This window comes from Strix uralensis, chromosome 26 (assembly GCF_047716275.1).
Source record: "Strix uralensis isolate ZFMK-TIS-50842 chromosome 26, bStrUra1, whole genome shotgun sequence".
Lineage (NCBI taxonomy): Eukaryota > Metazoa > Chordata > Aves > Strigiformes > Strigidae > Strix > Strix uralensis.
In genome coordinates this window covers 4569280-4593885 of record NC_133997.1, presented here as the reverse complement: position 1 = coordinate 4593885, position 24606 = coordinate 4569280, and the positions used below count along the sequence as shown (strand labels likewise).

At 44.3% G+C, this 24606-nt stretch overlaps 1 protein-coding gene across 1 annotated transcript in view; it reads left to right on the top strand.

Annotated features, from left to right (window-relative positions):
• The window catches only part of LOC141935161 (uncharacterized), a 98677-nt gene that overhangs the window by 28181 nt on the left and 45890 nt on the right, over positions 1-24606 (top strand). The window contains exons 44-60 of the mRNA XM_074851150.1: positions 69-281; positions 1196-1341; positions 1892-2019; positions 2874-3006; positions 3313-3445; positions 3927-4079; positions 4449-4575; positions 4780-4991; positions 5714-5876; positions 6275-6357; positions 7153-7313; positions 7542-7680; positions 8020-8207; positions 8331-8409; positions 8918-9055; positions 13455-13529; positions 13841-13940. Of these exons, the coding sequence (XP_074707251.1) occupies positions 69-281; positions 1196-1341; positions 1892-2019; positions 2874-3006; positions 3313-3445; positions 3927-4079; positions 4449-4575; positions 4780-4991; positions 5714-5876; positions 6275-6357; positions 7153-7313; positions 7542-7680; positions 8020-8207; positions 8331-8409; positions 8918-9055; positions 13455-13529; positions 13841-13940 (2371 nt within the window). The remainder of the gene's footprint in view (positions 1-68; positions 282-1195; positions 1342-1891; positions 2020-2873; positions 3007-3312; positions 3446-3926; positions 4080-4448; positions 4576-4779; positions 4992-5713; positions 5877-6274; positions 6358-7152; positions 7314-7541; positions 7681-8019; positions 8208-8330; positions 8410-8917; positions 9056-13454; positions 13530-13840; positions 13941-24606) is intronic.

Sequence of the window (24606 nt, the reverse complement as noted above, 5' to 3'; positions counted from 1 at the left end):
CCTATCTCAGCACTTGCTTGGGTCCTTGAGCAGTGTCTGTGTCTGAGAGCGCCCACCCCTTTCTCTAGGCAGTGAGAGTTACCACAGGAAGCCTTGCCCCAGTGGCCATTACTGCCCTCCCCTGGCCTCTGTCCCCCTGCCCTGTCCCCCGGGCACCCATGGGAGCAGCAACTTTGCGAAGCGCATCGAGGATTGCCAGGCCTGTCCTGCCGGCTCCTTCAATCACCTTCCTGCTCAGGCTGCCTGTTTCCCCTGTGGCAGCTCTTCTTCCTCTCAGCCTGGTGAGTTGCTGTGTGCAAGTGAAACTTTCACCTCTAAGAGAAAGACTAAACAAGAAATCACCTAGAAATGTGATTCCCCCACATGGTTTCATGATGGACCACAAACCCTGAGAGCCTCATGATGCTGTGTGTGCTACCAATGCCTGGCTGCTCTTTCTCTGTCCCACCTAGGAGGAGGATTCAATTTTCAAAGCTGTCTTTTTTTTTCTCTTACACCCTGTTAGCTGAGAGGATTTCATCTCCTTCAAAGGAAGGAAGAGATGAGCAGCTCTACTAATTCTTGCTCTATCATTGCTTTGAAAGCAGAGTTTTCACCAAGAGTAGTTTTGCCTTGAGTTGGGGAGCTTGCATTAAGTGTAGGTGTGCTTTTGGGCCAAAATTGGGCACTGAACCATGTCCAGCTTGGGCCATGATAAAGTGGGAAAGGCTGGAAAACTGGGAGGTAGGTGGCTAAGCAGAGGAGAGAGTACATACGCCTGCCTTGGTGTGCTGTGCAGCACTGCACCAGCATCCCAAATCAAGTGGACACAAGAGAGGGGCTTGGCAGCCTTGTCTGACTGGGTCCTTACCCTATCCAGTGGCCTAATGTACAAATTAATGGAGTGCTTGTCAAAATGCTGCTGTGACAAAGGACCAGCTGGGCCTTTCTTCATCCTTGTTAAATGGACACTTCAGGAAATGGTCTAATGATTGTGTTGGTGGAGTGAAAGGCAGGCTGGCTCCAGCTGGCTTTCCTGTTGGCTCAGCTCTGCTGTGCTCGTGGGGCAGCAGACTCCAGGAGGGTCACTAAAATGAGCAGTGTGATTTGGGCAAAGAGTATTCAACACAGGAACTCCTCCTTTTCAGTGAGCACAGTTTTTACAAATGGTGTTCCCTACCCTGATTACCTCTCTAAATCCAACCTCTTCTCTAAGGTGCTACCAGCTGTACCTGCCATGGGCTGAACCGGGCTTTCCAGCACTCAGATGCCTCCTGTATCTGCCAGGCAGGTTACGTTTACTATGATGAGAGGGGCAAGAAAGACCCTGACAGCAACAGCGATCAGGACTGCCGACCTCAGGTAAAATTTGACTTCAAGACAAAGTTGTTGTGTGACATGCAGGAGAGGGAGAGTAATTCAGTGCTTTAGGCCCTGTCTCAGGGCGTGTGCATGCGTGCAATCCAAGTTCAGCTCTCTGGGCTGCTGCAGATGCAAGCAAGTCCTTTTGTTTGAGACCCTTGACCCGTCTTTGTAGGATAACAGCACTTGTCTTTACCAGAATCTTCTGAGGCTAAATGCATAAGGGATGGAGGCCAAGGATACTTCCATGCTAGGGCAATGGGGAGCAGTGCAGTGTCTCAGATAAATTTCTACATCTGTCATCTAAGCCTGCATATTGTTACTATGGAGTTCTTCATCAGACCTGCTTGAGAAATTTGGATGGGAGAAATTATTGTGGTCTTTCTTCCATGCTTTCCAAGTCGTCTTTTAACATCCCTTGTTGGATTACCTTTACGTTGAATGTCTGCAGTGTGGGTGAGGGAGGAAGAGAATTCTCTGAGTGCTGCATCTCGGTTGAAGTGCTAGAGCTTGTCTGTTTTCCCATGTTAGATGAGTGTTGTTCTTCCAGGTGGACGAGCAGTGTGCTCCTGGAGAGGTCCGTCTAGCATCTACGCGCCAGTGCATTTTTCCTGAGCGATATGACTGCTCTCCTTCTTGTGGGCCTGCAGGTGGAGAGATTAACGCAGAGCTGGGCATGTAAGTCTCAGCCCAGCCTCTCATTAAGAACCACTTCGCAATTAGTTCCGACTGGCTGAGTTACTGATCCCGTGAGGTCATTGCAGGGTAGGGCTGTGGGAGGGGTTTTTGAGAAAATTTCCATTGCTGGAGTTCCTTTCTGGGGAGATAGTGGCCTTCAGTCCACATTCAATGGCCTCATTCCTCTACCTGGAGAGTGTGCCTGTGTTTTCAGTGATTTTGTATCCCTGGGTGAGACACCAGAATGAACACTGAGTGACAAGGTGAGGGTGGACAGAGCTGACGTTATCTGAGGTAGACCTCTGCGACGTACTTCAGGTTGAACCCCCTTAAAGCGGATGGTAGCTTTATTAGATTTAGACCAGAACTGACAATCCTCATTCCCTCCCCACCTCTAATGCTGACTAAACCACTGAAGCTAGTTCTTGTCACGTGATACTACTTTTTTCAATTTGTGAATGGATTTCTGTATTGCAAAATCTCCTCCTGACATGGACTGCACAGAAATAGAGTGTGTTAAAATTATACTTTCTTTCTTTCAGCCATTTTCTTTAAGCAGGACTTTAGGGAGGGATGCATGACGCTCTGCTACAGGACTGAAGTTGATCTCTATTAGACACCAGAGGCCTGTCAGGGAGTGAGGTATCGCATTTGGGTCTTTCACGTGCATCGAATAGCAGACACAGTACTGGATGAGATGGACTGCGAGTTTGCTCCATCCTGTTTTCTATGGACATAGAGTAGGCCCACTCATTGTGTAGGTTGTAGGATACTGGGGCTAGCCTGACCATCAGTATGTTGTAGCTGTTTGCTCAGGGATTGTAAGTGATCGAGGCCTTTTGTCCACTTTATAGATGTCACTGCAAGCAGTATGTCTCTGCTGAGGAGCTCTGTGACCAACTGTGTTTGCTGAGAGCCCCACAGATCTCCTTGGGATTTGGCATCAATAGAGAGCTGCTTCTGAGGATGAATGAAGGAGAAGTGAGGGTGAGTATGGAGTGGGGGAATGCTTTCTCAGTGTGCAAGTCTGGAGAGAGCCCAGGGTAAAGGGTTTCCTGGGGGCTGAGGTTAGAGAAGGGTATGACGCCGTGAGCAGAGAGGAGAGGCTCAGTATGTCTCATGACCCAGAGTACTGATCAGGCAAGCAGGTTGGTGCATTATGAGAATTGTGGGGGGGAAAAAAAACCTCACTAGAACGGTCTTGTACAGCTGAAGGAAATGTTGATCGCAAACCAGGGTCTGAGTCCAGCGTTGATTATATCAGTGATTGGTGTTCCCCTCTGCTTTTAATAGGAAGTGACAAACGTTCTGGGCCCAGATGAACATGTGCAGAAAAGCCAGCGGGTGCATTTGGTTCTGTTTAGTCCCAGTGGAGTGCTAGGTTTCATTGTCTCCAGCACAGATGTTCTGGATGCATTTCTCACGGGTAAGGCTTGAGAGCCCCTGAATATGAATGGAAGTTCCAGCCAGACTAAGCCATTCATTTTCTTTCAAGTTGGCACAGCAAGTTGGCACAGAGGGAATTTATTCTCAGACACTCCAAACTATTTACAAAGTAGGGAGAGATCTTGTTCTATCTGGGAGTAAACAGTGTGGACCTGCACTGGCTGCGTGGTTAGCTCCCTGGGAACGGGTCAAAGACTGCAGGATGATTTTGGCCTTCCAATGAACTAGAAGTAAACTCCATTTGGAGGCAAATGTGGCAAATGTGTTGGCAAGTGTGTGCTGTCTCCTGATTCCAGTTGCTCCTCATTTATGGTAGTGTGACTGAGAGCAGGATTTGGCCTTGTGAGCTGTAATTGCTCACAGATACCAAATAAATAGTTCTTCATTGCCAAGGGTTAGGTGTTTTCACATGCTGCTCATTTTGCAGAATTCATTCTGGTTTGTTCTGTTGCCTGTGGCAGGAGATTTTTCATCAGGTCAGTTGCTGCAGAAGGGTCGTCGAGTCCAGAGGGCTTCCTCCAAAGAGAGCCAGGCCTTGCCCCTTGTTCCTAACCCAGTAGTATGTTTGGAAGCAGGAGACATGATCCTTTTCCAGCTTCACATCGATTCCCACAGTGAGTGGTGTTGGGTCTGTGTGGTCTTTGCAGATATATGTGTCCAGACCGTTTAGAGCAATGACTCCACACTTGGTAGTGCTGCATGAGCACATTCCTCCACCTCCCTGTCTCTCTTGCCTTCAGGGAATTCCAGAACTTTAGTCTGGGCTCTGCCAGTGACTTACCTGGTGTTTTTTACTTTTTGACTGGATTTCTCTAGAGCGGAGATAAAATTTGTCCTCTGTTAGAAAGCGTCTTTGTTGGACAATAATGCATACCTCAATTAAATGAGTTAATGCTGCATGGCCCTATAAAAGAAATGCAGTTACATAGTTCTTTGCCAGTCAGTGGGTCAGAGTTGCTGACACTGTGCTGAACTGTTCCCAGATCGTGCATCCAGCCATTACCCTGTTTATCAGAAGCAGCATCTGTATAACAGCAACCCAAGCTGGGATTTTGGAGCCTTCCGAAGGCTAGACCACCTCATCCAGGAGACTCACCTCAACATCTCCTGGTAATATCTGGTGTGATTAATAGCACGCGTGTTACGGGCAGGACTTGAGAGTGAGTCTTTCACAGAATCAGTAGGTCCTTGGCAGTGAGCAGTGTGTGAAAATGCCAGTTTGGTGTGTTCAAGTCCATGTATTTAACCATCATCACAGCTGGAGGCTAAAGGAAGCTTGGATCAAGCAGAGCCTTCCTTCCTTCACCCTTTTAGGTTTGCCCATGTTTTTCTGGAGTCTGGGACATATGTTTTCAGGGATAGGACCATTCAGGAACACTTCCTGATTGTGACGGTGAATGAAGCAAATGTGGGCTGTGACCCCAGAGATGTGTCCTTCCAGCCCTCTTCTCTGTTCCAGCTGGCCAGACATGGAGTTTTGAAGCAACAGGATCTGAACTTGGCTCCTAACTGGGCTGCTATCACAGGTACACCCAAAACACCGTGATACCTACTTTGATGCTTAGCCATGACCTTTCTTGTACCTCTTTGGGTGTGTTTAAACAAGCATTTTTTTTGGAAATGCCATCAAACCACTGGCTTTGTCAGCTTTAATCCCTTTCTCCCGTGGAGCTTTCCTTCCCAAACTTCACTGCTCTCTAGCCAAGAACCTGCCTGTGTAGGAGCTGAAGAGGGGAGAAAGGGAAGGAGCAGTTATACATTTTCCCCACACCCTGCTTGAAGAATTCAAGTAATTGAGGGCTTTGTTTTCCTTGGCTTGAAAGCAGAAAGTGCTGGTGCGTTTCCGTGATAAACCAAACTGAAATTAAATGCATAATTTAAAAGTTCACTAAAGGCTAAGCACAAGGGCAGTTAAGGTCTTTCCTCAAAGCCACCTCCATGTAGGTGCTGTGCGCATGCCAGTCCCTTGTGCATGAGTGAGAGGACAGTAAAGCAATAGAAATGAAAATGTGGCTCACAAGCATGACCCTCGGTTCTGTCACCTTCAGCTTTCAGCGCTGACAGTATTTTGCCTCCTTGTCTGCATGCACCAGATCAGCAAGGGAAGAACCAGAAGCCCATTTAATGCCCATGAAAGTTGCTACATGTTGGTTTTGTGTGGGAGGGAGAACATTTAGTAAAGTGTAAAAGGGAGACTGTGCTGTTGAGACTGTTTCTCACTTCTTGCCACCCCTCTTGGCTTCCCCAGTGGTCCTCTTTGTTCTGGGCTTCCTAATTGTGGTGCTGACAACCCTGGGTATAGTGCTCCAGCCTGGTGTCCCCATCATTAGCCCCCTGGAGAGCTGGAAGCCACGATGGAGGAGCCTGGGCGAGCCACACGTCCCACCAGAGTGCATCTTCCTTAAAGACAGGTAAACAGCCTTTGTGTGGTAGGTACTGGGAGCTCAGACCTTGATAGGACAAAAGCATGTCCTACTGCAGTTACTGACTCCGACCCCAGTGCTGGATGTCTTGCCAGCTTTACAGTATGCTGAGCTTCTAGCTGCACAAAGAATTTCTTGGAATTACCCAGGAGTTCCCCAGCAGTGTTCCAGCTTTCTTCCAGTGTAGTGTATAACAGCTCCGTTCTATCTTCTGCACAGAGTATTATCGCCTGCATTACCTGGCCTAGTCTTCCCCTGCATGTTTTGACTTCAAAACCTAGCCAGGAAACCTATCCATCTGCTTGAACTAGGCAGGCGATCTTGCAGTATCTGACTTTGCTGAGAAGAATGAGATGCTCTTCACCCTCTTCTGTCATTCCCTCTAGCCTTCAGTTCTATCAGACAGTTGGCCCTCATGGTTCTGGAGAAGATGCTGGCTTGGGAGAGAAAGGAGCTGTGCATAATGCAGGTGAAGTGCTGTGCCAACCCCGGCTGTTCTCCCCTTGGCTTCTTCCCACTTATTCCCCATTCCATTGCCTTCTGTTAACTCTCTAGTATGATATTTTGATACCTACTCACCCAGAAATTTGTACACGCACATGAGGTCACACAGGCACTTTGGCTGCTATGCACTCACATGTTTGTGCACATTTACACACACACACACACCACACACACTTCCATTCTAGGTTCATTTGATCTCTTTAGTTGGGGAGTGTAACCTCCTGTCGTTGGAATGGGTTAGTGTTTTCTTCCTTAGGGGTTAGGAGGGTAAGTGGCCCACTCTGAAAAGTCGTTTAAAACAACAGCGGGTTCAAATGACTAGTGAAGAAAATAAAGATCTTTTAAAATATCTCCTTGGGTTCTTCTGTTGCTTCTTTTATTCTCTGAAGGCACATAATTCATGGTCCTTCTTTGCCTTCTGGAGATGACCTCATCTTGGGAATTTCAGGATGTTCACAGGGTACAGCAAGTCCAGAACCCAGCAGATAGCACCATCTAGTGATGCTGAGAACAGCTTACAGAGGAGCAGCAGCACCCTGACAGTTTACTGGACAAGTTAGGAGCTGGTAGTAACGCTCTGTCATCCTCCCTCTCACTAAGGGATGAGACCTTCTCTTACATCTCTTGCTTCATCCCTTTTCTTTCCTCACAGTGCACAAAATGCTGTTGCCTCCTATGGACAGGCAGTGCCCCTTCTGGGAAATAAATTAGAATAGATTTGTGGCCGGTGCTGAAGTGTGAGACTTGCCTTGTGTTTCAGAGGAGCGTTCTGCGCTGAGGGTTCTGGAGGATTTCAGTGTTCGCACCCTGTATGATAAGCTGGAAGATCAGAATTTGCACCTGGCATCTCAGCTGGCAAAGCACAGGACGGATGTGTTGGTGTTTTACAACGGAATCAGCCAGCGCATTCAGAGTCTCATGGTCAGTGTGAAGAAACAATTGAGGGAAAGGAGTCTTGGAGCTGTGATGGTTGTAAGATAATTGGTTCCCCTGAAGTGACAGTTTACTGAGGGATAGGTCTTACTCCTTTTGGTACTTATTTTGCCATAAAACAGTTACACTAACCTCTGTTTTGGTATGAGGGGCAGAATGTGGAATGGGTAGATTGTGAGGCTTTCAGAGGATGATACTGCTGCTTTCTGTCAACAGGACATGGTGCAAGCACGGGACTCTGAAGGCCTGAAAATCTTTGCCAGGCAAAGGATTTGTGGGCATAAACCTGGAGACAGCAGCTGGGCAGCAGCAGGTGTTGAACAATGTGATGAATGTAGTAACAACTTCCAAGCAGGTGAGAGAACTAGAGCACAGAGTAAGAGAGAGCAGAGTGTAAGGGTAGCAGCAGTGGACCAGTTAAAAAAAGGCATGGTTCATACACATGAGAAGAGATCCCACAGGATTGTGTCTTCCAGTGGTGGTGTAGCTTTGTAAGAGCTGACAGCCTGTCTTCACGTGAGCTCAGTGAGGAGACAGGTCTGTCAGCTCAGGAACATGTAAGCACAGAGTTATTTGGAAATGTTAGAGCCTGAGGCATCTTGGAGCCATCTTGTGGAATTTCCAAAGAAAGATAATTACAGGCCTTTGCTTGGTTCTGTAGAAGAGCATCTAAATTTCTTGTTGGGTTCATTAGGTGCTCCCTGGCAAGAGGCAAGAGAGTTAATGAAAGCTCTGGAAATGCTGCTTGGGAACACTCGGTACAAGAACATAACTGTGAAACGAGAGATGGAGCAGAAGGTCCAAGGACAGGATGCGGTGGCAGTTGCACCCTCACTGGACAGCTTAGCCAGTGAAAGTAAATCAGAAGTAGTGGAAGGGCAGGTAAGATAAATGGTTCCCCTGAAGGGTGAGTTGCAGCTGTCTGTTGTTGGGCCATCTCTCACCTTTCTACTAGTTTTTCCACTTGCCTGTTTCCTTAACTCTTGGGCCCTTCTTAACCCACAGGATCATGAGCTGCCTCAGCAGTGTGAGCTCTTCAGTAGGAAAGACATGTTGTTCAGCTTCCCTGGACATGAAGAACATGGTAAGGGCAGTGACTTAGTTGTGTGTGCTGTGAGAACTTTTCAGAGATCACAGTAGAAGGTTGATTCAGTGAAGTCTAGAGTAAGAGAGGATACGTGTGATTGCGAACAGGGCAAATGTGTAATTACTTTTTCCTATTTATGCTATTTCACATAAATTTTTTTTTTGCTGAGGTGGACAACTGAAATTTCTCCAGTTCAGGAAAGCCACTTCTGCCTCCTCTGGAAGAGGGAAGTCAAGGAGCTTTCATTCCCGTAGACCCTTTACACCTATATATTAAGAGACCACCTGCAGGGAAGAGACTGAGTGTCATTATACTAATTAAATGCCAATATAGAAGAGGCCAGGAAAATTCTGTATTATCAGTTGTGTGATCCCCACAGCCTCTGGGTAGACATTCTCTCTGCTCAATACAGTATTTCCTTGTGGCAGCATGTATGTTGCAGTCACCCAGCCATGAAGAGCCTCTTCTTCCTTTAGGCTTAAAAATGCCCCCCTGTTTTCTTCAGGTGTAGATCTCCAGTTGGCTTATTTGACTGAGTTGGAGGTGGAGGGCCTGATAGCAGCTTCCCCCCTTGCCAAGACCCTGTTTGAGATCAAGCAAGCTTTGGTGAATCTGCAGCAACCTTCAGACCTTGTAAATCCAGGTAACAAACCTTAAGCTGTATTGCAGTTTCTGTTTCCTTGTAGTGGATAGGATATGAGATTACAAAATGGGGGGAGACAAGTTGTCTCTCATCCTTGGTGCCCCGATAAAATGCGCACACAAATGTCTGCTGTTGAGCGGCAGGTCGTTAAATAGAAGTGACCAGAAGGTTGATAAGCAGACCAAAATGCTTGACTAATTCACATGTGTAAACTTGTTTCCTTCTTTCTCTCAGTAGGTACTTACACAAACAGAGGATTTTTGTTTCTTATTAATTCATTTGTTAGAGCTTTTCTGTTCATCACGAGTTTTCTGGGGAAAACGTTGTAATACAGCCACGATCTGTGATCTTAGGGAGCAATTCACCAGGAGGAGAATGGGTGGTTGGTTCTCTTCATGTGTGCTGGTTTATAGCAGTGAGTAAAGCAAGAGTTAAAATAAGTAGGATGTCTTCTGAACAGAACATTTTCCTCAAGCTGTTGCTGAATTTTTAGACTGTGATGCTTAGAGTTTGGAATTATTAATGGTGTGGTTTTGGTGTGATTATGGGTGGATCATTTGCATTAGTTTGAAATTCAGATACAGTGAGCTCTGCGAAGGGCTGAGTGTTTTATCAATGTGCACTGTGCAGCTTGCCACATACCCTAGAGTCACTCACTCGATGTACAGTGCTGGCAGTAGATCCTGTCCTGGTATTTTGCCCACTGGACTAGGCTGCCTTAGTGCTGGCATAGCAGTCCCTTGATGCTGTCCACTGAACTGGCACTCTGATTTTGTTTTGAATTTCCGTAACAGACGGGAAACATCCAACAAGCGTGGGGAGCTCAGCCCTCTTCTGAGCTGCTGGAGTCTTGGGCCACAGAGAGGCATGAAGCTCTGCTGCTGGAAATAAGAAGAGCTGCATTGCTCAGAGGATTGATGAGACGGAAGCAGAAGTATTTCATCTTCTGCAAAGTAAAATAGCCACCAGCTCATTTCCTTGAGGAACCTAGCTCGTCCTTGGCAATGGCTGAAGGTGGACTATGGGAGAGTGTGTGTGTCTGTGGACAGAGTTGCAGTACCTGAAGTATCAGAAAGATACGTATTTAGTTAGAGATGTACTTGGTCAAATGTATAATGAATAATCCATATTCTGTTTGCTTAACCTGGTTGAAATACTTTCACGCTTACCTTGAAATATCAATAATTTGTAGGCTTGAGAAGGAAGCTGAGGTTCTTGATGTTGTTTGCTAATTTTATAGTTTTCAGTGTTAAGTCAGTAAAGCAGAAAACATGTGAGGCCATGGGTGGCAAAAGAGCCCCTACTTACCAATGCGTTCTGTATAGCCTTTATGATCTCCAATATGGAGGAAATCTGGGAGGGTTTTTCAAGTATAGTTTAGAGCCATATTTCTAAGCCTTGCCCAGCATCTCTACATTGCTTGTTCATGTTTTAGATGTACTCACGTTGATCTCGGTAAGACCTACTGGTAGAGACCTCAGAGGTCTCTGAAGATGTGATTTTTTTTTTTTTTTTTTTAATTGAGCAAAGAGTACATTTAAACTATTCCCTGTAGTGGTGACTACAGGGATCAGTGTAGCTGCCAGTGTCCAGTGCTCTGCAAGCCTGACTTTTAAACTGAAAATATCCTTCCTACCATTCTTATTCTTTTGGCCTGTCTATATGAAGCCAAGAGAGCCTGGCTCTGAAGAGAGCTTTGCTTCTGTGGAATGGGAGTGGAATCAGAACACCTGCTCCATCTTTTCCTGCGCAATATTCCTCAGCTCCAAGTGCAGCAACACAAAATTTCTTGACCGTGAGCCAGCACAGTACCTTGGCAGCCCCCACAGGTAGGCTTCAGCCAACTGTTTCCAACAGCAAAGCCTACTCTCTTCTCTTAGCAATATTTACTGAATTGCTTATGTGTGAAGAGGTTTGTGAACCACTCCTTCCTGGTTCCTAGACACAAATCCGTGTTTACTCCTTCTGCCTTTTCATAACCATAGTGGTTATTAAGAGAGTGACACTCCAGTGCCCAGGAGCCAAGGCAGAAGCTCTCAGTTTTGCTTCCATTAACTGGTGTCTCTGGTGGATCCAGAGGAACTGCAAGGTCTTTTGCCCACATCTACTCATTTTAGTAGTTCCGTGTTTTCTGAGCTTGCTCCTAAAAACAAAAGGTTTGGTTCCTCTGCAACTTCACCTTGGCAGAATTTAGGTACTTACTGACACTTTGAAGGGACTTTCAGAAAGTGGGAAAATACAGGCAAACACTACAAAAGACCTGTAGGTCACTCTCTGCGATTGCCTGTTCTAGAATATAGTAGTGAAAAAACTGTCATTGCTCTCCTCATTGCTTTCTTTTCTGGTTAACAGCAGATATGCTTATAACTACTACATGGAGGTAAGCGTCTTCAGTGATTGCGGTCTTTGTGATATCCACAGGGAAACATGGTGCCCAGGCAGGTGATAAAGTTATCTCTGTGACTTGTGGTTCCAGGTTATATTTGTAAAAGGCAGGGTGGAAGGCAGCAGTAAATAAAATTTGTCAAATTTTTCATTGTAACAGTTTTCCAATGAAAACCATTTCTTGTTTTAGATCAAAACAAAGATATGCGTATGGAATTTTGCTGGAAGTTTTCTTTTTTCCCCACTGCGGCTATAAGTAAACATCTTTGAGTTTCAAAATGTTTTGGGTCTTTCTTTCCTACAAAACAAAACAATATCAATGAAAAGAGCAGAGTTTTACACAGTGTTTCTTTTCATGATCTGTTAAGAATTTTTTGGAAATGAAAGAACAAATAAAAAGAGGAGTGGTGCAACCATTGTTTTTGTTCTACTTCTGAAGTATTTACTATTTTTCTAGTGGTTTATGGAATCTTCTGGAAGTCCAGCGCTCTCTGGAGTAGCTGTTAAGTCCCCTCACATTCAGAAGGGTGCCATTTCCCCGAGACTGCTGATAAGAGTGATTGTGTGCAGGGTCACTTAATTTGGAATTTGGAGAAGGATCACAGGGCTGTTGGTTTTTCTTTGGTTGCTTTGACTTATGCCTCTCTTAACAGAAAATGAAAAGGCCCTTTTCAACATTCAGTGTAAAGTTCAGTTTCTCTTGGAGAGCATCGAACGCTGCTGTGGCTATGAGAAGGAAGGTACGGTCGAGATCCCTGGAAAGAAACCTCTTTGGTTTACGACTGTGTGTGGCTCTTGAGTCCTGAAGTGAGCTGGGTGGTTTCTGCTGGTTCTGTCTTCCGGTGGGAAACTGTTGTCAAGCCTCCCAGTGTGTTAACAAAGCCAGATAATGTTCCTGTGTTTGTTGTAGTTGCTAAGGCCACCCCTGGCTGTGCTCATTATCTGGTTAATCTCTTATACGTACACAGCTAGATAGAGGGCTTTTAAATGCTGTTAGAATAAAAGGTCTAGTGAAAATGTCTAATGAAAATGTCCATCTGAAGAAAATATCCCATGAGGATTTCATTACTATGTCAACACGATGAAATGTGCTAACAACCCACATGTACTGGTGGATTCTTTGCAGGTTTTCACAGTCAGTCCTTGAATACAGTCACGTTAACCGAGCCTGTCAAGTTGCCCTTAATGGCTACCTATTGAATTCTCCTAGACCAGAGCAAGTGCAGTGTATTATGAGCCAGCTTATCCCACAGCAAAGAGGTTTGCGCCAAGTTGTACAGCCTAACTTTTGCCTTGACAAAAAGCATGTGCATCGATGTAACTTGGCTGACTGACCACTAGGATGAGACGCAGATAATTATTTTGAGATGCTCCAGAATCATAGTACTCAGCTAAAATGCACCCAGACTTCGGGCTGTTTTTCAGATGTGGATCACCTTTGCATAGCTGAGACACGTCTCGAGTTTCATTGCCAGAGGTCTTAGTAGCTTTCTGCCCTTGAACCCTGACCTAGACTTCTGCGTGTTGCGGGTAACATTGAATTGGCAGATGAGAGTGACCAGGTGAAGAGTTTGCTCCAGAACCAGGGCCACTACACATCGCAGCTCCTGAGTGACAGAGACTTTTGTGTACTACTCAGTCACACGTATTTGTAAATTTGCAAATCTCTGTATTGGAGATGCTTTTATTTACCTCTGTAGCTAAAGAAATACCCACACACAGGTAAATGTTGAAAGTTAAAGAGGATTTTTGTTCTGGATTCCTAGCTTGAGCCTCTGAGCATCCTTAGCTCCACTCAGAGCCAATAGAACCCAATGATGTAGAACACTTACTGAAGACAGAGCTAAGATACCAAAAATTGGACACTGAATTAAGGCTGCTTTAGAAAATGGTCTAGTGGAAGTCAAGATTGCCTCTGTGTAGGACAGAGATTTCCCGATAGTCCCAGTTCTACCTCCAGGAAATGTTCTTCTGAAAGTTTCTTGTTTTAATATTGTGCTTTTATTTCTCACAGGACATGAAGATTCCCAAGAAGCTGTTTTTATGCCACTGCAGAAAGACCAGGACATTGTCACTCCAAAGTTCCTGGGTAGGTAGCCTGAAGTAGATGTTTCTATAATCTTGCTCTCAAACATCAGAGGAGAGAATATCGTATCAGTTGTGCTTGTAGGGGAGGAATAAAAGCCTGAAGTAAAGAAGAAGGTTTTTTTATTTATAGTCAAAATGGGAAATCTTTATTTCCAGAACTAAAACCACTAAAACAAAAGAAGAAAATTCTTGTTAATATCTTTCCATGGTGCATGAAACACTGGAGTTGTAGATGACCTGGTGTGTACCACAGAAGTACAAGAATTACATTTGATCTTCTCTTATTGGCTACTTTTTCTCTTCTCTCTGCAGCTAAAAAAGTAGGAAGATTCAAAAGTGTCACCTACCAGAGAGAAATCCAGAGAATATGGCAAATGAGCAATCTTGCTTTTGGAAGTTCCATCCACAGAAGGTGAGTCCCTGACCTGAATGAAATTAATACTTACGCTTTCTTTGGGTCCCCAGCACCTATCCATGAGCATACTGTGTTTCTACCGCAGGTAAAAGGAGTCATTCACCACAGGGCAACAAGAATAAAACTGTGTCTTCCCCTTCCAAAGAAACTGGGAAATTCTAATAATGGCAAATTGAAGGAGTTTCTTGGTACTGAGCTTTGGAGGCCATCTTTATGCTTGTTGGTTTATTCCTTGACGAAGCACTTAATTTGTTGGGTTGTTTCCAGAAGTCTGAAATAGTAAATGCCTCATTTCTGTGAGAAAAGAATAGTCTCACTGAGCTAGTTCATCGGTGAATCAGTCTGAAGCCAGGCACGTGCTTAATAACTTTGCCAAATGAAGCCTTGCTCCTTGCAGATACTGGGCTGGTATGATGAATCACAAAAATTGGCAGAAGGACAAGCTTCAGCCCTAGGTTGGTTCATCTTTAACTCAGTAGTTTTATTTCTGGAACTGTTGAAGTATTCAATTAACAAGTCCTTACTACTTTTATCTCAGCTCTTACTACTTTTATCTCAGCTTTTACCTGACCAGCTTCTATAAATAACTTTATAACTCCCCAGGTGAGTTCATATCTCCATGGGATGGACCCTCTCCCATCTTTCACATACCTGTTGAATCAGTAATCCTGCTGATTTGCTGTGCTAAGTACTTGTATTGAAGAAATGTATTAAAGCTGCATATAAAAATTTAGATAATCTTGCAAATGCTGTAGATGAACCTCTCTTCCTCAAGGTTCCTCTTAAAAAAAAAAAAAAAAGGTTGTAAAACCTAATTGGTGAGAAAATAACTTTTCTCTATACAACACCCAGTGGTACGTTGATCTCGGATGAATTCAGAAACAAATTTAAAGTTGCAACACTTGGTTTTATGCAACTCTTTTGTTGCTGAAAATGTTTCAAATTAAACAAAAAGATTTCCAAGAATGTGTTTTTTTAACAGCAGCCCAACAAATAAGAAAAGGGCTATTGGAACTCTCCAGTAAGATTCCCTAAATGCTGGTTATCATACAGTGAGATTCGCCTGTGTCTGTTTATGTGAGAACTATATGAGAATCTTGGAAGTATTTAGCTGTTCATGTCATGGGAAAGTAGTATTCATATTTTCTACAAGGAACCGATGCTTAGGGGAAGATCTCAGTCACCCAGCAATTCAAATTCCTGCTCCTGGCTTTGGAAGTAAAAACAGCAGCTCATTTCTATTAAATTCAAGGAGGAAATCTGTGGTTGTGGACACATCGTGTTCCTCTGGTTTAAATCCATTCAGTATAACGTCTGTTTTATGTGTTTCACTTGTTCTGATATATTTTAATGCATACTTGGAATCCAGCAGGTAGCATCTCTTTTCTGTGAGGTATGCAGAAGTTCCAAGATGTGTAATGTTTTGACAATACGGGAACGGTCACTGTAGATCACGTTACTGACTCGCGTTGTTGATTGCAGTTGCAAAAGGTATGAAGCAACGGAGCTGCAAAATGAGAGTGTGCTGATACTAGGGAAGTGTGGAAGTGGTGCCTGCTTTGGATTTGTGGAGATCTGAAATTTGGTGGGACGCAGCATGTTTGTGAGGTAGCATCAGAAAGAACAGTTACTTCGGTGGAAAGTCTGTTTTCTCTGGAACATACAGAATTCAGTCTTGCAAGAAATCTGGGAAAATGAAAACTGGATGAAGGGAAGAGTTACCCCTGATAGTTTTTCCTGGGAAAGGAAACAGATAACCCTGAAATAATAGCAGATAGACAAGATAACTTCATAAATTAAGCAGGACAAAATCTTCTCTTAAAGTCAGTCAGGTACCCAGTCCAGTCATTAGAAGAACTGGAAGAAACTTGAACTGAGGAAGAGGAAGCTTGGTTTTCCTTGTTACCTTTTACTGACTGGCAGTATTAGACCCTGAAAAAGAGAGACCTGGAAAACCCACTTATATCTACCAAAAGCAGCAAGCATTGATTCCCAATCTCCCCCTCGCCCATCTGTCAGCCAGTGTAAGTTCTGACAAATCAAAGCCCAATATAGCACAAAATATGCACTGTTCTCTGTGAGAAATCTGCTGCAGCCCATCACTCCTACACCTCTGAGCAACAAACTACTCTATATTTTGTAATTCCAAAACCATACCAAGTGTACACCAGTGGTACTCTTAATGGGAGAAATGCTGCTAATAAGCCTATTTCTTGGAGCAAATTTGCCAAGCCAAACATAGATAAAGTGAAGAACGTGGCATTAAAAAGCTGGTGGTTTCCAGGTGCCCAGCTCTTACTAAATTCTACTGGAGAGCCATTGTGCGTAGGTCTGACAGGTTGGCCTTTGTAAATGGTGCCAGGGGAGGTACTAGTTGATATAACTGGCTTGTGGTCAACAAGGAAGTCAACGTGCTGTATAGGTCGAAGGCCTCTTGTAGTGCTGGATGCTGAGGCCAGTTGCTTTTTGGCAGGTGTAAGAAACAGTGTTTTCAAAAGCAGCTTGCCTGAAGCACCAAGCTCTTTAGGATCCTCAGGCTGAGCTATACTGAGACGTTAGAAGGCAGGAAGGGTGAATTACCACAGTCCTACATGTAGAGTCTGGGCCAACAGCTTTCTGGAAAAGGGCCAGATAATGAATATGTTCACAAGTGATACCAGGGGAGGAGAGATCAGGGGAAAAAGTGGGTATTTGTGGTTTGGATTTGCATTACAACACTGCTGAAGAAGTTAGAAATTGGAACTATAAAAAGATGTGATCCTCTCTTATTATGTGCTGCTGTGAAGTTGGATTTACTCCACTTACATGATATTTCAATATATTTTGCTATAAATGAGGTCAGGACATGTGGGACTTTTTTGGTCTTGTCAGAGAAGCCAGAGTTAATTTTTTCTCTTCTAGCAAAAGAAGTGTTGTACTCTAGGTAAACAGTCCTTGAACTCTTTCCTGGAGAAATAATTTTAAGTTTAAGATGTAAATGTTATTTGATCCATAGTAAGTCCATCAGCAAATGTCCCCCATCAATGATTTACCACCCTAACGAGTTTTCCTGCAGTGTATTTACCTGTGCTTCGTAGGTCAGCAGTAACTAAGAACAACGAAGACTTTGTAGTGTTATAAATCCTTTGCTTACCTTGGCTTCTCCACCCTCTCTTAGCAAACTGCAGTTCCAAAACTCTTAGCTAAGCTCAGAAAGGAAGTATTTGTGCAGCAGAATCGCTCCCCTCAGATTTTATTCTTTTGTGGGTTATTTTCTTCCCGCCAAATTCACCTTCTGGACTGGGAGGAAATTTGAGGCTGGATTGTGTAGATCCTGGGCTCAAGGAGAAACTCACCTTGTGGAAGAGTTTATTCTCAGCAGTAAGCAAGCTGGATCCAGCTGCGATCCGAACAGGAGGCTGTGAAGCCAAGCAGCTACTTCCCCTTGGAGTTTCTGTTCGTACTTCACTGGGTGGTGCTGGGAGGGGAGCAGGGGGCAGTTCCCCTGAACCCCAGTTGATCTGCCCTGGTGTGTACCCTATAAAGAAAGCTCAGTTACAGCTGGCCAGCTGGGAACGGGGAGGAGATTTGTCTTGGAACTTTCTGTCTGTTCAGGGTAGAATGAAGTTTCCTCCAGAGTAAATCATACCTGGCTATTCCAGACAGAAATACAGAGTAATTCAAGTCTAATCTAACAGAGCTGACTTGACCCCCCTGGGAACTTAAAGCAAAATTCATTCCAGCCACAATGAAGAGAAGATACTGGTTCTAGCCAGGGCTGTGCTGCTCCCAGCATGGCAAAGGAGTGGAGAGGGTTAAGACAGAGAAAGCCCAACACGTTTCACAGAATGAGTGACCTAGATGCCTGAGATGAAATAGCAATACAACAGCGTTGTGGCTTTGACCTCCCATGAGGACTTCTGTGTGTAAATAGGGAAGTTGCTCTAAGTTGCTGCTTTGTCCAGTTCTGCTGGTAAATGATTTGGGGTAAATCTGTTAATGTTTGTGCTTTGGGAGTCTTTTGAACCCTGGCGGAAAATCGGAGCAGAGCTTGGTTGGACTATTAGCATAGGTTTATGCTCTCCTTTCCCCACAGCTGATTTTTAGGTAAATGGAGCAGCTGACAGCATTAGATCAGGTTGCTTCTCCAAATCTAGGAGGAATTCAGGCCCTCTATTCTAGAAAGCACGTGGATCTCCTTAGATGAAAGGCCTAGCGCAGAGTAGTACTGTAAGTTAGCAGTCTCCCCACCAGCACATCCAATCATTATTTCTTTGTGTGACAGTATGCTAACTTTCAGAACTCATTAAAAGGCTGGGTTTTGAGCCCTTTCAGATCACAGGCACTTTATTTATGTACCAGAAAGACACAGATCCGTTTTCCTGGGATAAGATCTCTGCCTGGACTTCAATTACTGTCTGTTAGAATCCCATAGGAAATTACATTTTAAATGTACTTTGTCTTAAGTCACTCTTTTGGGGTGACTTTATCTGGGGGATGGAAACCCCCACCAAAACAAAACCCTGCACGGGGAAAAAGAAGGTCTTCATGGATAGATTTGGTTTACTAGGGACTGTGAAGATGGTCAAACAAAGATCCAGTGGAAGTTACTAAATTGCTGCAATTTAGCAACTGTCACTTTGAGACTGGAATAAACTGAGAGAATGTCCCTGCACTGTCTTTTTTGGGGTTGTCTCTGTATTGTTGTGTAAAGTAATAACCTGATTCTCCTGCTAGCACTCTTTGTGGCCAAGGGACCTTGCAAAAGCTTTTGCTGTCTCCAGGTTGTTCTCTGCAAAGTTTCATTGTGATTTTTGTGATCCGTTGCTGTGTACCTCTTGATCTAATTTGCTATTGCTTTGGCTTTTGCCCTTGTTCAGGTCTGCATAGTCTTGTCCTTACATTTCTTGTCTTGGTAAGGCAGTACTTAAAAACTGAAATTCTCCTCTCACGAGCCAGCCTTTTTTTCTTTAAGAAAGAAGAAAGCTACAGGAACTAGCGTTGTGGGCATCTTTAAATTTAAGAATAGCTATATGTGTATTTTTCTTCCTCTTTCTTTCACGTAACTGTAGTGCTTCTGCATGGCTGGTTCCTTCTCCCAGCCCTCCCTGCAGGCAGGTAGCAGCACCAAGCTCAAAATCAAACAGATGCAAAGCAGCGTTGTGAGTGGTATCTGAACTTTACCTCTCCCCCTTCCCCAATTCTCTGGCACCACCTTTTGCCCCCAGGAGAAGTAAAGGTAGCTTCTTCAGGCTATTGGGCTTTCTGCTTTAGGGGGATTCCCTGCGCTTTGTTTCGTGGATCTTATCTGCTCTCTTACTCAACACTTTATGGTTTTTATTTGTGCAGAGCTTCTGATACACTGCTGAGCAGTTTCACATAGTCCATCCTTTCAGCACACCTTTGCATTCCCCTCTCTGTCCAACTTTCTCCCTGTCCTCGTGGCTACCATGACTCTGCTAAGTGCATTTCTACAGTCTGTTTAGGATTCACGGATCAGGACTGTTGCTGCTGAAGTGCACAATCTTCAATTTGCAGACCACTCACACTGCCAGGGGAAGTCACTGAGATTTTGACTTAATGCCTGGAAAACAGGCCTAGAGACCAGGTGAGATAGGCCAGGAATTCTACCAGCAGTAAGTTTACTCACGTGACATTGTTAATGGGATATCTTCATGAGCAGTGAACTTCACAGAAGTTGCAGAAGATTAACTCAGTTATCTTCTTACTTTCTTTCATTTTCTTCCATCTCCCCTCAGTTCATGTCATTTGCCACGTCTTTGTGTCTCCCTCCTTTGTTCTATATTTTCATAATTTAGTTCTGGTTTTCAGCTTCTTATTGTAGTTATTTTAGTTTGAGTGATCCTTTCTGGTGTGTAACATCTGTGAATCATTAGTGTCAGTCTGGTGTGATAAAACTGATATTCCATATTCTCTCCCTAAACCTTTAATTGTAATGTAGGAAGCAGACAGTTAAGTGTCACACAGTCACCTGAGCCGTTTTGCTTTGTTTACTTCCCCGCTTAGTGCAGAGTCTTCATGTCTGCCAGCTGTAGCTGTGAAGGATTTTTCTGTGCTGGTGGAACTTCACCTCTGCTGACTCAGCCTGCGTGACAGGGAGGGACCAGGGAGATGTCAGAGCCTGGGGCAGCACCTGTACATGGAGGTGAGAGGATCTGCTGGTACCAGCAGAGAAGCGAGAGCACAGTCTATCTGTGTATGCAGTCTCTCCTCCTCCTCTGCTGGTACCAGCACATTCTCCTTACTCAGGTTCAGGCTGGTGCCAGCTTTTTTTTCCTTTTTTTTTCCCCCCCCCACAAAATAATTTGGATTTCTACAGTTAAAATAAAGGTCACACCAGGTCTTAAAGCTGAGGGATGCCTGTTAGTGTGAGCCTTTTCAAAGGCATGGCTCTAAGCCGTGTCCCCTTCTGTCCCTGTCCTAGAAAGTCCAGAAGGGACAGTTACATGGGAGTCTTTCAGAATGCTGTTGACTAGTGTATTATTGAGACCAGCCTCACATTATGTGTATTATTACCAGAAGGCCAATGTATCTAGGTAAAAGAGAAGCTAAATGAGAGATTCTTGAGAAAAAGACAGAAGTTTCTTATCTAGAAGAAAAATTCTTGTTTGCAGGTGTATTTTCCTTTCATCCAGGGACTATTCCAGGTGATCAGATTTCACAAAGATAGATGTGTGGTGTATTTTCTTCCTATTCAATCCTTTGTGTAGTGGCCTGATCCTGTAAATCCTTTGTTCAAGACAGACAAGTAGGTATTGTACTCATGCAAGATTTTTAAAACTGCTGTGCAATTTTTTTCCCACCAAACTGCAGATCTGTGTCAGATCCTGACAGTTTTCAGGTAACTTCTTGAATTCACAAAATAGCATATGGTGATGCTTCATGCGAGGCTGAGCAGGTTCCAGAGGGATGTGACCCTGAAAGCATTAGTGCCACCTACAAAATCAAACTGGAGTATTTTCTGAGTACGCAAAGCAAACTGATGTACTGGTCTAAATAAGGCCAGCAGCTGAGATTATTGCAGCAGTGTAGGAAGGAAAGCCTGCAGGTATCAGTTGCTCCACTGGGAAGCTGGGTCTGGGATGGTGAAGCAGTCTTGCAGGGCTTCAGACCTGGCAAACTGACAGCATAGGAATTTCTGCTTAAGAGGCTAGGCTTGTACAGAACAATGTGGTTTTTCTTGTAGTTTCTCAGTTGCATAGCCCAAAAAATTGTGTTTTCCAGTTTTACGAGAGTGGTGGCTGGAGAAGTATGGAGACTATGTAGGGCTGGAACACTGGGACAGAACAGAAGTGCTGAGTGCCTGAAGAATTAATAGGTTGGAAAAATAAATAATGCAATCACTTCCAATATTTTTATTGTCAAGATATTTTCAGGTTAGGGCATTTCTTGCATGGTGATAGTAGGTGACTGATAAAGTACCCTTCGCTTTTTCCCATTGCGATTGGGATGAGATCAGGCCAAATCTAAGAGTGGTGTTCCACTACAGTGTACAAAAGGGCCCATTTCAGACTCTTTCATGGGGTGAAATTTGGAGGAAGAGAGGCTTGGCAATACTTGAGTTGTGTGTGAAGCTTCAAGGCCATGCTATTTGTATCATAGTTGTTATAAAATCACTATTTTTCTTCGTGTTTAAAAAAGGATTGGTTAAGCTGAACAGACCTCAGGTACCATCACAGTGCATGGGTTTGTTGACTTGCAGGGGAGAGATTTCGTAGTTGTCAAACCCACTTCATTTGGCTGAGAAATCTGTTACCATTTTTACTGGTTTTTATCTTTTCTGCCTATTTTACACCTAAGTGCATGGTTCTTGTCCTGAAGAATATTTACCACGTTCATTTTAGAAGCCCTTGGGAACACAAAAAAAGCTTCTACTTTATGGCTGTACGTCTTGCCAGGTGCACGTACTCTGGTTTTGTGCTTGCAGACAGCTTCAGCTGGGCCATCTGCCTGCAGGGTGTTAAATTAGAGGCTCCATTTTCTTATTGCCCATCTTGCTGCCTTCTTCCTGCTGATTGGGAATGGGCTTGTGTGTACTGCTCCTTCCTTCTAGGGAGCTCTTTGTTCGGACTGGATAGCAAAGCCTGTCTTCAGTTAATAACCTGGATGTTTTAGGAGTATAAATACTGAAATGTAGCTGTTCCAAAGTGTTTTAATTTAGCAAAACACATCACTGAGGAACTTGCCTGTGTGGGGATGTGTGGGAGGGCACAGGTGTGGGTGGGTGCCCCCCAGCTGGCAGCCCACCCCCAGGAGCAGCTGTGCCCTCTCGTTAGTGGGCATTGGGCACAGCTGTGCGGGGCTGTTGTCCAGACACCTACCCCTGGACAGACTTGCTTGTGTTCTCACTAGGAAAGGATTATTTGCCCATGCTGCTGAAGTTGTGCTTTTCGGGCTGTGGTGGCGGTAAGTCCTCAGGCAGCACTTGGGGGGTTTGGAGGGGAGCGGTGGCAGGGCCTCCTGTGGTGAGCCCTCGCCTCAGGGAGGGTTTGGTGAGAGACCGGCTCTGTCTGCGGCTCCTGTGAGCTTGGGGCCCTCTGCCTACCCCTGAATGTAGGGGGGGAAATGGAGCACAAGCTGTCTTTACCCATGACTAACACCAGCTGTACCGTGGTGACCCTGGTGTCAGGATATTTTCCTTGGAAGAGCTGTGGCTTTGCCAGGCTCCGCAGTGGCTCCCTGAGGCACAGGTAGCCTCAGACTCAGCTCCTGGAGTGGGGTGGGTACTTTGCTGTTCTTAAACCTTTAGCAGTTATGCTTTTAAGCTCACTTTCACAGAGGTCTTGATATCATTCTGTTTTTCAAGAAAAAGAACAATAATTGGTTTAGATTTTTGAGAAACACAGAAGGAATTAGTCTTCTAGTCTTTTCAGAAAGAATCACTGCCTGTTGCAATTCTTTTTCCAATTAAAGTGCCATTAGTTGAAAAACATAGTGGTGTTTCAGAGTAGATTATTAAATAAAAGAGATAGTTCTAGACTGTTTGGCATTTTTGCTGCTTTGCTATAGGGGTCTTCTGGAAAATTCATGTTTGTCCTTAAATGCAACACACTGTGGTGCTCTGACTGGACTAGTGGGCATTCTGCTTGAAATTCCTGGTAAAACACCACAAGGGTTTAGCAGCACCAAACCAGCTAAAGGTGATTCCAGTTGAGCTTTGTTTCCTAAATAGCATGCTTGGTAATGTGAGCATTTAAATGGTGCCAAATGAGCTCTGAAGATAGAATCTCGCAGGTAACAAATGGTAGCTTATGCTGCCGTGGTGATTATGGTTAGTCCAGAGAATCTGCTAGCTAGACAAGTGAGGGAGGTAAATACCTTTGCATCGAGCATTTCTGTGTTTAGTTGGCCTTTTATGCCCTTGAATTTTGCACCTTCAAATTAAAACTCTTCTTTCAGCTTGAAAATAAATGTCGTTTCACAATGTGGCATTGAAGAAAACTCAATTACAGTCTGAGCAAGAAATTGAGCGTCATTATGAATGCAAACTACGTTGTTCTTTCTGGTGCTGCTACCTGGAATTAGATGAATCGAGTGATTATAGGGTGTGCAGTGCTGCCAGAAAATATCTGCTCCCAGGGGGTCTTTCACACTGGTGGGTCTGGACCAGTTTTTCAGTCACTGCAAAATAATGTTTTGGAAAAAGTTCATGAACTGACCTGGTTAAAGCGGGCATAATAAGGCATGACTTAAGAGAAGGTGTTTTTCCTCTGTGAAAATCTCTAGTATGAAGTCTTGTTATGAATAAATTTTTGAGCAACCTCCAGGGCCAAGAGACAAACCTCACGACTGAGCAGCTAGTACAATTTGCCTGTGTACCTAGCTTTTTATGAACTGCTTTGCACAGCAGTGTTTGCCATCCTTAAATTCTCCCTTTCCCCTTTGCTACAGAGTAGCACTTTGCCTTAAGCCAACTCTCCCTTTTTATCTTGCTTGCCTCTTGACCGGAATGCTGGAATTGTCTAGTAACATAGCAGGTGAAAGGGGAAAGGTGTTTGGGTTTTTTGGAGGTGGGAGGGGGAGATGGTGAGAGCTAGTTAAAACTAGAGAAAACTGTGTTGTTAAAAGAAGCAGAAGTAGGTAAAGGAAAGCTGTGAAGTTCAGCGTAATCAGTAGGGACATCTGACCTGTCTGGTCTGGCTGAGGCTGGTGCAAGAAAGCACAGTTTTGTGTTAAAGAAAGATTTCTCAGTTTATGAGCTAGTAAATTAACTCTTGGTGTGCTTGCAGCATAGTTGTAGGCATAAAATAAGCAGCCTGCTTGAAGGTATATTAAGTTACAGTTTGAAATCTACTTCTCTCCTTTGCGTTATTGCTGCTTGCTTGACTGAGGGAGAACAATGTTTATTCCTGTTGATGCTGCAGAACTGGCCAAAAGAATTTACAAGTAAGAACTGAGTGGAGGAATTGCATTTTCTTTTTGTTTTAGTATTTAGCACAGGAGTATTTCTCATGGTCTGTGACTGTGGTTCCTAGATATCTTCTCACCCCTCAAATGATAACAATGATGACGGTATGTATGTAGTAGTAAGAAACCTATGCAAGGTTGAAGGCTCCTTGAGATAAAGACTGTGCAAGACTAACTGAAAAAGCAGTACAGAGACCTGACCAGCAAAGTAAATTATCTTCCTTCCCAGCCTGCCAGCTCAGTTTTTCAGATTCTG